Genomic DNA, 15,656 nt, shown 5'->3' with positions numbered 1-15,656 from the left:
TGTGATTTAAAATGTGTATAAAATTAGAAAATTAGAAAATTCCTGAATCTGCCAGTTTACCAGATCATTTGTATACTGAAAGTACTATTTATATTGATTTTTTCATCAGTCTTCTCATTTGTGAAATGATGGAGACTACCCAAGAAAAGGTAATTTATGTCAGAAGAAAAGAAGAAAATCCCTGAGAACTTTTATATGTTCTTATATGTGGTAAGATGTTTTATTCCAGACCAGAAAAGCAATGTTATAAGGAAAAGATCAACAGAGTTTATTATAGAGGTTTCACAGACCTTTTAAAAGGGTTAACAGTGGAAAATGAGAGAATAATAGCAAAACAGGTGACTCACAATGAGCTAATGTCCCAGTAGGAAAGTGTTGGAGCACATATATAAAACATAGCAGAAAAATGAAACACAGCAGAGAAATAAACTAAGAAATGAATGTCTAGTGATTCAATTGAAAATAAAGAAGCCACAAGTTAAATATATATAATGATATATTAAATATGTTATATATAAATATATATACATAATTGTTCAACTTTATAATTGTTTGAGTAAATAAAACCAAATTGTCAAGGCAATGTGTTTTTTTCCATCTATCAGATTGGCAAATATTAAAATGGGTTATGTGCAAAGCTAGTAAGATTACCGCTTGGGTATGAACAACAATTTTATACATAGCTAATAAAGCTAAGTGTGAATAAAATAATTTGATGATTTCTATTAAAATGCACATAATTTTTTTTAGTACTGAGCATAATATGTGTTTAATAAGAGTTGCTTCTTGAAAGGTAACTGATTTAAGATCTTCCTAAATCTAATTTTGTTGTATATGTTTGTTTTCCTTTTCTCTAATTTAATTTATTATGTTTACATAGCTTCTAGTGTTGCCCCAAAAGCATCCCCCCTCCCCCTAAAATGCACATAATCTTTGACCTAGGTATTATTTTACATTTGGGAATCTATGCTATAGAAATATGAATACTGGAAACAAATGTTGCAGCATATTTTGTAGAGGAAATAAAAGGAAACAACCTGAATCTTCACTATTAGGAGAAATACATATTCTTTCTTTGAAATATGTTCAGCTAATTACAAAAAGAATAAGATGTTTATGCTTTGGTTTGGAGGAAACTCTCTGACATAACCACTGATAGATGGAAAAGAGTCAAGTCAAAGTTTAATTTGCAGTTAATAATTTGTAAAAGACAAAAAAAGGAAATACAGGTGGGGAGTGAAGCTTACCTAATGTGTAAAATCGATTGGTATGTACACATGTACACGATCATAGGGGCAAGTATGGAAGACTATCAGCCAAACTGTTAACATTGGTTAATTCAATAGCATGACATTGGAAGTAGCAAAGGGGGCATACACCTTTAAGTTGTTGGGCTTGTTTTACAATAAATATGTTTAATTCTATAATTACAACTCACTTTTGAAAAGCTGGAATCTATATCAAAACTGAATGAATGAATGAATGAATGAATATGTCAGTAAATAAATAGAGGCTACTCTACATTCCAACATTCTCTGATTTCATGAAACATTCTTTTTTTATATCATTTTTAATTAATTAATTAATTAATTTAATTTTACAGAGACAGGGAGAGAGAGACAGAGAGAGGGATAGACAGGGACAGACAGACAGGAACGGAGAGATGAGAGGCATCAATCATTAGTTTTTCGTTGCACGTTGCAACACCTTAGTTGTTCATTGATTGCTTTCTCACATGTGCCTTGCTTGACCGCAGGCCTTCAGCAGACCGAGTAACCCCTTGCTGGAGCCAGCAACCTTGGGTCCAAGCTGGTGAGCTTTGTTCAAACTGCCCGCGCTCAAGCCGGCAACCTTGGGGTCTCGAACCTGGGTCCTCCACATCCCAGTCCGACGCTCTATCCACTGCACCACCACCTGGTCAGGCTGAAACATTCTTTTTTAACATTGGTGAATGAAATCGTTGTCAAGAATTAAGGAACGGGAAAGTATTCTCAGCAACTCTATGCTTCAGTCTCTCACTCTTTTCTCTCTAAGGCTCTGCATTCCCCTTCACTTCCTGGAGTCTGTAATTTTTCTACAAAGTATTATTTAGTTTTATTACAAACTTTAAAATGATTACAAAGTGCTGTTAAAAGTAATGCAATGTGCCCTGGCCGGTTGGCTCAGCGGTAGAGCGTCGGCCTGGCGTGCGGGGGACCCAGGTTCGATTCCCGGCCAGGGCACATAGGAGAAGCGCCCATTTGCTTCTCCACCCCTCCCCCCTCCTTCCTCTCTGTCTCTCTCTTCCCCTCCCGCAGCCAAGGCTCCATTGGAGCAAAGATGCCCGGGCTCTGGGGATGGCTCTGTGGCCTCTGCCTCAGGCGCTAGAGTGGCTCTGGTCACAACATGGCGACACCCAGGATGGGCAGAGCATCGCCCCCTGGTGGGCAGAGCGTCGCCCCTGGTGGGTGTGCCGGGTGGATCCCGGTCGGGCGCATGCGGGAGTCTGTCTGACTGTCTCTTCCCGTTTCCACCTTCAGAAAAAATACAAAAAAAAAAAAAAAAAGTAACGCAATGCAAATACGATGAAATTTGGAAAGTATACTAAACATTCTCTTAAATGTGTCTGCATGAAACTATATTCCGTAGTTTCTGCAGTACAACATTTCATAAAAAGAATGGCTGTTTCTTCTAATGTTACTAATTCAGTTTGTTTCCTTTTATTTCCCCCCAGAATGATGTTACAACATTTCTATAGCATAGCTTTTCAAATGTAAAATAGGTAGCTCAGAGATTATGTACAATTAACATTAGTGTCAGTCTTGTGAAAATTTCCAAACCAATTTTACTAAGATTATTAAAACTTTGGCTTTGGTGTGACAAAGGGAAATGTATTTTTTCCTACTTTTATACAAAAAGATGAAAAGTCTCTTTCCCAGTCAGATTTTTGCCTCAAAATGACTCTATTCTGTATCTCTATTATATAACAGGTCTCAAACCACACATCACCTTTTAAACTTGTCATTTCCTAGTATAAGACCTGAAATAATTTCTTTTCAATTATTTCTTGAACATTTATGATGCAAAACCTATTGGAAGGAGATTGGAGAGAGAACAGCAGGAAGTAAGCGATAATTATACATTTCCTGAATTGCTCTCCTGCAAGTGCATGCAAATGTATTCAAGCCAACTGTCTTCCAGCCTCACTTATTGCTGTTCTGATCTCCTAATATATTTTTCTTTAGAAGAATTCTCTTCCTATCATATTTATATGGCTAACTCTTCTTGTTTTTCCTATCCCGTTCAAGTGTCGCTTTTACCCAGAGATTCATCCTCATTTTCCAGTCTAAATTAGAGACCTTCCAGTTATTTTCCTTTATAGCACCACATTCTTTTCCTCCAAACTTTATAAGTGGAACACATTGCACATTAAGATAGATTTTTGTTTTGTTTTAAATAGTGGGAAATGTTCCCAGCTGATTCTTTATATAAGTCAGTGACAAAAACTCAATGGGAAGTGCATTTTGTTTGTTTGTTTACACTGTAAGTCTTTAACTGGTTCTCCTTATTTTGTAAAGAAAGGATAAGTAAGTTCCAATACCAGTAGGGAAATTCTCCATCGATTAAGACCTCTACACCCTGAGATCTCCTGATTACTTATCTTGGTTCCTGGGAGAAGGTCATCAATTTTCATGAGGCATGGTTTCTGAGAAGCCATATGTAATTCTTATCTTTGAGAGTTGTTTCCCCCCACCCTTCTGGCTTCTTTTCAATTTTTTTTCTTATCTTTTAATTTTCTATAGTTTGAAAATTGTATGCCTAAACATAGCTTTTGTTGGCATGTATCCTGCTTGGTGTTCTCTGAGCTTTCTGGATCTGTGGTTTGGTGACTAAGATTAATTTGAGGAAATTATCAGTAACTATTGTTTTAAATATTTCTTCTGTGTTTTTTTTTATTACTCTTTTTTCTAATATCTCCACTGTGCACATGTTACATCACTGGTAGCTGTTCCACAGTCCTTATGTGGTAGGCAGTCAGACAGGCATGAACAGAGTAGGACAATAGGCCAGGTACCCGGATGTTGCCAGGGCAGAAAGTCCCTGACCCCTAGCAATGGTCACCTAACGAAGGGCAGAACTGGGACAGCAAGTGTTGGAAATAAGTAATGTTAATCAGGACCTGGCCCCTAAGGCACCCTTTTCTGTCCTAAATCATCTGCAGTCATGTGGGTCAGAAATTCTCTCTGACCTTTTCTCCCCTGGTTAGCAGGTTGTCATGTGGAAGACACCCCTCCTTCTTAGAGAAGAATAAAGGGGTTGGAGAAATGCCTCGTCTGGCTTCCATACAAAGACAGGAGATGACATGACAGGCCCTCCATAGGTCAGCTAGAAGAAGAAAGAGGTTAAACCCCTCTAAGGGGGTAAAGGGAGTCCTTAAACATACCCCACGGCAGTTTTTTGAGACACTTACTCAAAACTTTTTTTTCAAGCATACTTTTGCTTTGCTTGCTAAATAAACTTTCTCTTTTGAGCTTGAGTCTTGCCTTTGAATTTTTTCTTAGCCAGAACTCAAGTACCAAAGTCGACTTTCACCATTTACTCTTAGATATTCTGTTCTGTTTTTTTCCCCCTCCACTCTTTGTTCTCTTTGCTTTTTCAGTGTTTGAAGTTTCTATTGATATATCCATAAGCACACTGATTTTTTTTCCTAAACCATGTCCACTCTGCTAATAAGTGCATCAAAGGCTATTTCCAATTTGCTTAATGTTTTTGATCTCTAGCATTTTAATTATAGTTGATTAAAATTCCTGACCTGATCATTCCTACGTCCTTGTCATTTCTGGTTCTGATACTTGCTCTGTCTCTTCAAATTGCATCTTTGCCTTTTTGTATGCTTTGTCATTTTTTTTTTCTGGATAGGCTGACATGACATACTGGCTTAAAGAAACTGCTGTAAATAGCCTTTAGTGATGTGATGACATGGCTGAGGGGGAGGGGAAGGAGAAGTGTTCTATAGATCCATGATTATGTCTCAGTCTTTTAGTGAAGTGCTGCCTGTGCTCTGTGACCCGCCCAAGTGTGCCTTAGCTTTTCTTTCTTTCTTTTTTTTTTTTTTTTGTATTTTTCTGAAGCTGGAAACAGGGAGAGACAGTCAGACAGACTCCCGCATGCGCCCGACCGGGATCCACCCGGCACGCCCACCAGGGGGCGTCGCTCTGCCGCGACCAGAGCCACTGTAGCGCCTGGGGCAGAGGCCAAGGAGCCATCCCCAGCTCCTGGGCCATCTTTGCTCCAATGGAGCCTTGGCTGCGGGAGGGGAAGAGAGAGACAGAGAGGAAGGAAAGAGGGGTGAAGAAGCAAATGGGCGCTTCTCCTGTGTGCCCTGGCCTGGAATCAAACCCGGGTCCCCCGCACGCCAGGCCGATGCTCTACCACTGAGCCAACCGGCCAGGGCTAGCTTTTCTTTTTATCCCACATAAGTTGAGGCAGACGGCTAGAGGGGGCTGACATAGGTATTTCCCTTCTCCCATGTGGATGGCTAGAGGGGGCTGAAGTCGGCTATTTCCCCTCCTCCAGGTCAGCTAGGCTCTGATAACATTCTCCTCCCTCCCCCCAGGATAGATTCTGATTGACTGGGTCAGCACAATTAAGTGCAGAGTGCTGTGGTGTATTTGAAACGTTCTTTTTCTCCTCCTCCTGCTGGAAGCAGAAGGGAATCTCCCCTGCCTGTTTATACCATCACTACCCCACCAAGAAACTCAGCTTCCCTTTACTACCTTTTCTGTTGTCCTTAACATGTAGCACCTTCTAACCTATAATGCCCTTAGAATGATTTTTCAATGTATTGAAAAATTGTTTATTATTTTCCCTCACTAAAATGGAAACACCATGTGTGCACGTTCTTTTATTAAACTGATACATCTGATTCACTATTTAGGAATTCTATTTAATTATTTTTGCTATAATTACATGACCTTATTTGTAAACAAACAAAAATGTTATCTGCAATGGATCATGCCTCTGTTGAAAGCTTACATCTGTATAAGTATCATTAAGTATAATATTCACTCATTTGACTAAAGCAAACATAGTCCTCAGGGATCTTCCATAAATAATTTATTGGAAAGATAAAAGATGTGACCACTTTTGCAAACTACAGTTGTGCCATAATGGCAATTCAATTTAATATTTAATATCATTAGATATCATAGGACAAATATTATCCTTGTTTAATTTACACTGGTCATTCACTGGGAGGTTCATATGTATAGAAATGCATGTGACTCTGTTAATGCTTAGAAGATTTAATGTGTGTGGATCACCTGGGGATTTTGTTAAAACGCAGTTTGATAGAGTTGAACTGGAGTGAGTCTTCAGAGCCTGCATTTTTGATAAGCTAAGCTCCTGGGTGATGCTGGTGCTGTTGATTCATGGACCACACATTGAAAAGAATGCTCAAAGGACTACTGTTCCACAGTGTTCTACTCCTTGAGAATTCATGAGTTAATTGAAATGGTTGCTCCACCTTTGCTATTCTTATTCCTATTTTATGAGCAATATTAATTTTATCAGCAATACTGATCAGGAACTTATCAATATTAAAATCTATTCATTACATCTTAAATTGTGTTCATATGAAACATGAGAACATGAAAAGTTATTATATGGCTCTGAATTAAGACAATGCACTTAACAAGATGACAAAACTCAGATTTGCAAATGTTTTGCAGGCAAATTGCTCAACTGCTTCACTTGATTTGTTCTGCAATATTCTTGACAAGTTGCTGTCTGATCACGTCTGAGTGTGTGCCCTAACTTGATATGAGAAATTTTCTAAATTGTGAAAATTTTCTTACCTTTTTGAGCTTAAATTTGTGGTCTTATAATTGAGATCCTTAGGACATCATTTGTCTTTTGAGGTTACTCAGAGAAAATAGTAAACTGCCCTTGTTAATAATAACTCTGTCAGAATAACTTTTTCAGTATTTGACTACAAAAAGGCATGTTTCCTTATTTTATCTCCAGCCTAAAGCTCATATGTCCAAATAAGATGACAGCATTACCTGAGATTGTCGCTATGTTTGTTTGTATTGTTAGTATAATTGCTCTATGTTTCTGTGCTGAGAATCGACTGACATATACATTGTCTTCATACTTGTAAAATGATATTCTTTTCGGATAATGTGCCGATAAAAAACAATATGATTGAAATTGCAGTGACAATTTTCTTTCTCTGGCATTTGTTTATTCAATTATCTAACGCCCCCCCCCCCCACTCCCATGCACTCTGATAAGCATAGGGGATACAAATATTAATAAAGCAGATTTGCTTTGCTCAAGTTGTTCTATGTTGGGAAATGATATAATACATTAATAATTGTTTCTTTAAGGGGATGTTCTGGTGCTACGGAATCATGATGAGAGAGAAACTAATAGTGACCTGAGGCTCTAGAAATACTTAGTTACGTTAGTAAAAGAAAGAAGAAAAGAAACAAAGAAATAGTTTTTATGAGCACTTACTATGTAACAGATATTTAGCATATTTTGTTTAATCTACTTTTTCAACTAGCTCTGTGAACTAAAGTAAGTATTTTTTTTTGAGAGAGAGCGAGAGGCAGGGAGAGAGAGACACAGGCACACGGAGCTGCTCCTGTATGTGCCCTGAACGAGGAATCAAACTGGCAACTTCCGCACTCTGGGACGGTGTTCCAGTCAACCAAACAATCCATCTAGGGCTTAGTTTCAGCAGAAACCTGAATAAAGTGGAGAGGAGATTATGCAGCTATTTGGAGAGAAGAACAGTTTAAGCAAAGGAAGAGAGGAAGCTTCTAGAGATACAATCCTGCTTTGTTTTTTCCAAGATAAGCAAGTGGACTGTGTGAGGTGTCCAGAGGTTGAAGAATCTAGGTCTTTCTGTTATTCATTTTTTGGGATCTTATGAGCTTTCAGATGAGTCAATGCTCTCAAAGCACCTTAAAATTAAACATCTCCAGCGGCAAGATGAATTTCCTGTAGCAACATTTATGTAAATAGATATGATCTGTTTTCTGAAATACCTTGAAAGTAATTTTTGCTTACAAAAAGAAATTCAAACTTCTTTGCCTAATGTTAAAATATTTATGAAATTTGAGTCCAAACCTATTTTTTTCACTTTTAGGTTTCAAATTTTCATACAGCCTAATGTGGACAACTTTTGTCTCCCAACGATGCGGTCCAAATTTTAGAGGTCTTCACTGTTGCATAGACACCTCAATCCACCTTATTTTTATTTATCTATATCTTAGCTTCCTTCTGAGATTTATCATTCAAAAGCTATTGCCAAACCCTCTGGTTTTAATGATCCTACCTTCTTAATAACTCGTCGGCCAATCAGAGGTATTCAGTGCCACTGTGTACCCAGACTCATCTTCTGATTGTAATCTCTCAGAAGCAGGGCTCTATTTCAGATTCTCAAATCTAAACAATGCTCATCATGCTGCAGGTGAAGGCTTAACACTGGAATTTTTAAGTGTGGGGGAGGCGTGGTCCCAAAGGAAGATATAGTTTTGTCGAATTACATTCGACTCGAAGTCCCCAAATTATTTTCTCATCAAATAACTTTAATATCTTCTCTCTAGGACTAATCCCCTGAGCCTCTGGGTCTTTGAGGAACTTAGCTCCAGTTCACATACGTGTAGCCCTTCAGAAAAACTCTCGTATGTTGTGCAGAATTGAGTCAATGAACTCTTTCCTAATGTGCTGTTGAAAGTCCCAGGTTTTAAGATGGTATTATTATATCATTTATCTTCCTAGACACCTGAAGAAGCTGAGAAGAAAAGAATGACAAGTCTACTTTTGCAGGGTAATTCATTTTCATATAGAAAATGCTAATTTTGTCATTCACTTTGATGTAAGCAGGCAAAATCTAGGGCAGGTTTCTTCAGAAAAGTGAATTAAGTGATTTTCTAGATTGTCCTCAAGAGAATAGGTATGAAAAATAAGTTTAGGAGTCCCAGAAAACATTATTGTTAAGCTGATCATGAAGGATAAGTTGGTATAAATAGAATATTTAGTCTGTGTCATTTAGTTTAAATGACCTAGCTTTAATGTACATTTTGGTTGAATTTTTCCATTAGCATATAGATACTGAAATATGTGGCAATACTTATGAATTAACTGAATGTTAGAATTAAAAGGCCTTGCTTGCCTGGGTCTTAAATTCTTCATTTCTTCACTTAGATTGGGTATTATAAGTAGAAAACAAACCTCTCTATTGGCTGACAGATTCTCTGCTGCTCATGCCCACAGTCACATGTGTACCTTGAATCATAATTTTTCTATAATAGACACTTTGGACTGGGTAAGGCTGGGAGAAATAAAATCATATGCATTTTGACAATCAGAAACTATTGTGTCACACAATAGGTTGAGTTGGATGAGATCATTGACGGTATACTTTAGTTTCAGTCTCATAAAATTTTTTCATAGTCTAAATTTATTGTAACACTCAAAATGCTTTGTTTTGACCATCCCTGAGTCATCATGAAAACAAATGTAAAGGAACTAAAATGAGTTTTTATGTTTAGAAAATATTAAATTTTTGAAAAATTTCTCTATTAAGTTTTTATGACTCATCTTAAATTTTACCCCATTGAGTCTGTTCCTTTCTTAGTTCCATTGCCTCTGGGACCACAGGAGGTCAGCAAGTTTTTACTTCATTGATTTCTTGTAACTAAAATCCTTTCAAGCTTTCTTAATGGAAGATAATGTTTGCTAGACTTCTGTCGTGACTTCTGCTGCTGCATACTCTGCTAATATTTTTGGATGATTGTTAAAATTTTTATAATTATCTCAAGGTCTAAAATGTATGCCTCCCTTCCTTAATTTTCTTTTTTTTTTGTATTATTATCATTTGCTCTTTTTCACTTCTCATTTATTCTTTTTTTTAAGTTTTTTTTTGAGTAAATACAGACTCCCAGGAAACTTCAAAGATATTTTAGAGGGGTTCCTTGTATTCTTCACCCTGTTTCCCCCAATGGTTACATCTTTCCAGCAATTGTACAACATGAAAAACAGAAGATTGACATCAATATGATCTGTGTGTATAGCTCTATATAATTTTATTACATATGTAGATTTGTATAATCACCATCACATTCAGGATGCAAAATTATTCTATCTCCACAATGATCTCCCTTCTGTTACCTCCATATAGTCACTCAACTACTCTCTTTCCCAGCATTCCTAATCCCAGGCAACAACTAACTTGGTTTCCATATCAACAATTTTGCCATATTGAGTACATTTTATATATATAAATGGAATAATAGACAATGCAACCTTTTGAAATTGGCTTTGACTCAATTGAATGCCCTTGAAACTCATTCAGGTTTTTGTGTGTATCACATTTCCTTCTCTTTATTAATGTATAATATTCTGTGGTATAAATATACCACTGTTTGTTTGACTGCTGAAATTGTAAGACATTTTGGTAGTTTTGAGTGTTTGGCCATTATAAATAGCACTTCACAAGTTTCCATTTCTCTGAGATAAATGCCCAGGTATGTTCTTTTCCTCCTTAAAATATTGTTTTTCTTTCCCAATTCCCAATGACTATCAATCAGTTACAACTCCTACTCAATATTGAAGAACTGGTTTCTTCTTTGATGGGCTGAAGAATTTGCTGTAGTTTGATGAGATTGATGGGCAGAACATACACCAGTCATTATGAAGAACATAAGCGTTTTGGAGAAGGCATCACAGGGGAGATACTGTTGAGATTTTTGTTCCTTTTCCAAAATCAGCTTCTCTTGTGTTTCAGTTTTAGACATCAGAAGTTATCTTTTCAACAATACATTTGAACATTTTTCTGGAATCTAAAAGAATTGGCAAGGAAATTATATTTCTAGCACCCATTAACCAGAATGAGTATCAGCCTGAATTAATCAAATTCAACATAATTCTTTATTCTATGAACTGTTTTAAAGATGTCCTTGGTTCAAAGGCAGGGATTTTTAAAAATGTAACCTCTTACAGCTAAAGGATTTGCCTTAGATAATCTCCAAAGATCACGTCTAGGTTTAAAACTTCATAATTCTCCTCCAAAATCCTGTTTTGATCAAGAAGGAAACTGAAGAACCCAGTGAGATTCAGTGACTTTGCATCACACACAGGAAATAGGACAAGCAGTAGGGTAGAATTTGAATGTTTTCTGTCAATCTACCCTGTGAAATGTAGAAAAAATAGTTAAATGCAGATGTAAAACTGAGAAGCCCTCAATGACAAATTTATTGCAAAGGGAAAAATTTTCTCTTTCTCATTATAGATTAAATCAAAGAAATGGATTACGGAAATCAAACTTTGGTGATTGAGTTTATTTTGTTGGGATTAACAAATTGTTTTCAACACCAGGTTGTTCTCTTTGTGTCATTTCTGTTGGTTTCTCTTGTCACTTTTCTGGGAAACGTGGGGATGATCACCCTCGTTTGGGTAGACTCCTGACTCCACACCCCCATGTATTTTTTTCTCAGCCACTTGCCCTTTGTGGATGTGTGCTCCTCTTCTGCCATTGGTCCCAAGGTATTGACTGACATCTTTGTGGGGAAAAAAGTAATCTCTCTCTTTGGTTGTGCTGCTCAGCTTTGGTTTTTCTGTCATTTGTAGTGACAGAGTGTTTCCTCCTGGCTTCCATGGCATCTGATCGATATATGGCTATTTGTAAACTCTTGTTGTATACACTCACTATGTCCCAGCAGGTCTGTGTGCAGCTGGTGGTAGGGCCGTATACCATGGCCGTATACCATGACCCATACTGTGTTCACCTTTTGCCTGCCTTACTGTGGTCCAAAAATCATCAATCATTTCTTCTGCGACCTTCCTCCAGTTCTTTCCCTGGCATGGGCAGACACTCGGGTCAATAAATTTTTGCTTTTCATCTTGGCTGGAGCTTTAGGAGTGTTCAGTGGCACCATTATCTTGGTTTCCTACATTTACATCGTCACTGCCATCCTGATGATTCGCTCGGCTGATGGGAGAATCAAGGCCTTCTCCACCTGCTCTTCTCACCTGACAGCAGTCTCCATCCTTTATGGGACACTCTTCTTTATCTATGTACGTCCAAGTTCTGGTTTCTCTCTGGACATCAATAAAGTGGTGCCTGTGTTTTACATAGCTGTGATTCTCATGTTAAACCCACTTCTCTACAGCCTGAGAAACAAGGAAGTCAAGGATTCATTCAGAAGGATATTTGAAAGAAAGAAGTTCCTGATGAGTAGGTGAAGTAGAGTACCTTTTGCACTACAGATCAACAGCTACTCTACATGTAAGATGTAAGAACATGGGCTGGGCGTTGGGACCACAACTTTTGTGTTGAGACTCACTCTGTATTACTCTGTGTCATTGACAAGTCATGCAATGTCTTTAGGTTACAACTTCTTTCAGTTTGGTTTTCTGATTTCTTATCCAGCAGGAATGAGTTAGAGAGCTTTAAACTGAAATAGGTGAATTATTGAACTCCAAAACTTTAAAAATATTCTCAAGATTTGTGACTGGAAAAGGAGAGGTTTTTTGTTAAATCCTACATGCTATAATCATAACCAATAGCTTAGTAATACTTCAGTATTGCTCTGCAGGTGTTGAGATCCATTAATTGTCTATAAGCTTGCTTTGACTTTTAAATATAAACTTAACAGCTGTCAGTCTGTTTTCCATATCTATGAGTATATTTCTATTTTGCTTGTTAATTTATTTTGTCACCCAATAAAAAAGTTAAGTAGATATAAACTTAAAAAGTGTGTTATAGTCAAAAGGTTAAAACTTTTAGTTATATTATAGGTTCTAAGGATGTAATGTACAATGTGGCAATTATACTTAACAATACTATATTCTATATTTGTAAGTTGCTAAGAGATTAGATCTTAAAGGTTCTCATCACAAGAAAAAGTTGTAGCTATGTGAGTTAACTGATATTCACTGCACTTATTTTGGTAATCATTTCACAATATATACAGATATGAAGTCACTCTGTTGTGTGCTGTGGACTAATACAATGGTACATGTCAATTACATATCAATAATTGACTAATACTTTATCAAAGAACTATAAAGCATTATCCACTTTACATACACAAATCATGTAATGGAAATGGTAAAATCCCCATGTGTTATTTCTATGTGCAAAGAGTGTAGGGGATATAAAAAGCCTTTGTAAAATGTCTACTCCAAACACAAAAGTAGTGTTAGCTCTATTATTACATACTTCTTGAATAATTCATCATTTTTACCATTGCAATTACATGACTTGTGTATGTAAAATTCAGGATGCATTATAATTCTTTAATACAGTGTTAGTTATTCCTATTGTTCTTTATTAATTTTTGTGTCGCAGGCAGGGCATTATTACTATAGTATTACTATTTTTATAGATGATGAGCCTGACAAGCATGAAGAAGCAATGGGTTGTGTGTGCATGACTTCATCAATTGGTCTCACAGCTTTGTTTTCTCCAGATACAATATTCTTTCAACCGTACTTCCATGCTTTTTTTTTCTCCTGAAACCTAGCCAGAAATCTAGGAAATGAGGGGATAGATCATCTTTTTGTATAATCATTAAACTCGCTTATCTTTGAATGATAAGCTAGAGTCTTTCTTTAGAAGACATTTAATTTTAGTCCTCTGACTTTAAAAGATGTAAATAGGCTCTAATGTTTTAACTCTTTGGGGTCTGTTTTGTTTATTTTTCACCACGCTTTTGGCCAGTTTTGGTGTTTGTGTTGGGTAATGACTTGGGTCAAAATATTATTCATTAAATTTTAAGGCTGATAAAAAAAGTTTTAAGGCTGATATTCTTTCTTCAAATTTGTGTTAATAAATATATTTTTCAAAATGACCTTATAACCTGAGTTATTAAAAATTTAGCTTTAAATATTTAGTCTTATTTTAGAACATGGGGGCAGAGTACGTTTTATAGCGTGTGCTTTCAGTCCCTATGACATGTTCACTTCGTATTCTTCACGGAACATCTTTCCCCCCTCATTTTCCTACGTAGTCATCACCTCTCACTATGGTCTCAGCAAATACAGAATGTGTTCAAACAAAGGGCCCACAGCCTTCTTGGTGAAAAAACAACACATCACTGTAATCGTTTGCTTAAAAATATTGTTAGATGTTGCCTCTAGATGGCAGTATTAGCTTCTCAATCATTAAAATAAATTGACCACTATTTTCCTTTTATGACTGAAAACATTTTTATTAAGACAGTAAGCATAAAACAAAAAGTTTTCAAAGTCTAATTATTCATTTTGTAGGGTTGTGAAATATGAATTTTGTGTGTTTGGGCCACACATTTATGCATATTTATTTCAAAGGAAAAGACCAGATCATTAAAAAAATTTTAATTTAATTTAATTTTATTTTATTGATTTTTGGAGACAGGGGAGAGAGCAAGAAAGGAGAAAGTGAGAAGAAAGAGAGGGGGAGAAGTGGGAAGCATCTACTACTAGTGGTTGCTTTCTGAATGTGCCTTGACCAGGCAAGCCCAGAGATTCGAACCTGCAAGCTCAGTGTCTCAGGCCCATGCCTCAGCCACTGTGCCACCACAAGGCAGCTGAGCCCAGACCTGAGGAAAGCCTCAGGTTCTTTAGGATACATGGAATATCAATATTTAAAGTTTCTGAAATACTCTAAAATCCTTACCTTTTAGATTGTGAAACTACAGTATAAAGGGGGAGAAATTATTTTCTCATGACAGGTAACAGAATTATTACTGCACACCTATTTTAGAATCACATAGTTCAGAGATTTTTTATTCCAACATTCTTATAATTCCTTCTTCCATTATCATAGTGATAATGAATAAAAAGACTTTGTAACATTAGCTGCAAATACTTTTCCTAGTCTGTTCTTTGCTACTTCAAAAATAAATAAAATTGTGTAATTAAAAAAATTATTACTATTTCTATTTTTATATATTGAATTTGTCATACCATGCCTGGCACTTCCAGATGCCTGGATTCTTCCCAGACTTGACCAGAGCCTTGACTTAATGTATAAGGGTAACTGCTTATACATTAGACTAGACTGCTGCAGAACTAGGAGATCTAAATGCCTTTCCCTTGCCATTGTAGAGCGGTTTACAGAATTAAATTGAATGTACATTTTGAACAGCTAGATTCACTAAACCATACATTTATTCATTTTTTCTCACTCCCTTACAATGTCACTATTCATGTCTTCCATAAATTCTCTTCTTATTATCTCATTACCATGCCCCACCACGTGTCCATTCCTTGTTGTATTCATCCACCACTCTTCTTCACACTTTCCTAGAAGTCCAGAGAGATGTGTCCTTCCAACCCCCTTTCATATGCTGAAACATGATTCACCCCATGAAAACACAGTGAGAAGATGGCCAGCTATGAATGAAAGAACAGGTCCTCATTCTAAACAGAATTTGCTGGTATTCTGATCTTGGACTTCTTAGCATCCAGAACTGTGAGAAATGAATTTCTGTGTTTATAAGCTACCCAGGTTATGATAGTCTGTGATAGCAGCCTGAATGGACTAAGACACCTTGTTATCAAGCATCAATCTTTCAACTTCTCATTGAAGATTTCTTTTAACTCAGCCTTGCCCCCAGCAAGCATCTCTTTCTCTGATAAATTTAAAAGACCATATAGTTCTATTCAGCTTCTTATGA

The 15,656-nt window shown here is 36.7% G+C and overlaps 1 protein-coding gene across 1 annotated transcript; it reads left to right on the top strand.

Moving 5' to 3' along the window:
- Positions 1-11,298: 11,298 nt before the first annotated feature.
- LOC136320815 (olfactory receptor 5G25-like) lies at positions 11,299-12,237 on the top strand. Its single transcript, XM_066253964.1, is given in 3 exon segments — positions 11,299-11,608; positions 11,611-11,755; positions 11,757-12,237. Coding segments are annotated over 3 exon segments (936 nt in total).
- The last annotated feature ends 3,419 nt before the right edge of the window (positions 12,238-15,656 follow it).

This window comes from Saccopteryx bilineata, chromosome 1 (genome assembly GCF_036850765.1).
Source record: "Saccopteryx bilineata isolate mSacBil1 chromosome 1, mSacBil1_pri_phased_curated, whole genome shotgun sequence".
NCBI lineage: Eukaryota > Metazoa > Chordata > Mammalia > Chiroptera > Emballonuridae > Saccopteryx > Saccopteryx bilineata.
The sequence above is the reverse complement of the archived record's forward strand: the minus strand, read 5'-3'. Positions and strand labels throughout refer to the sequence as shown.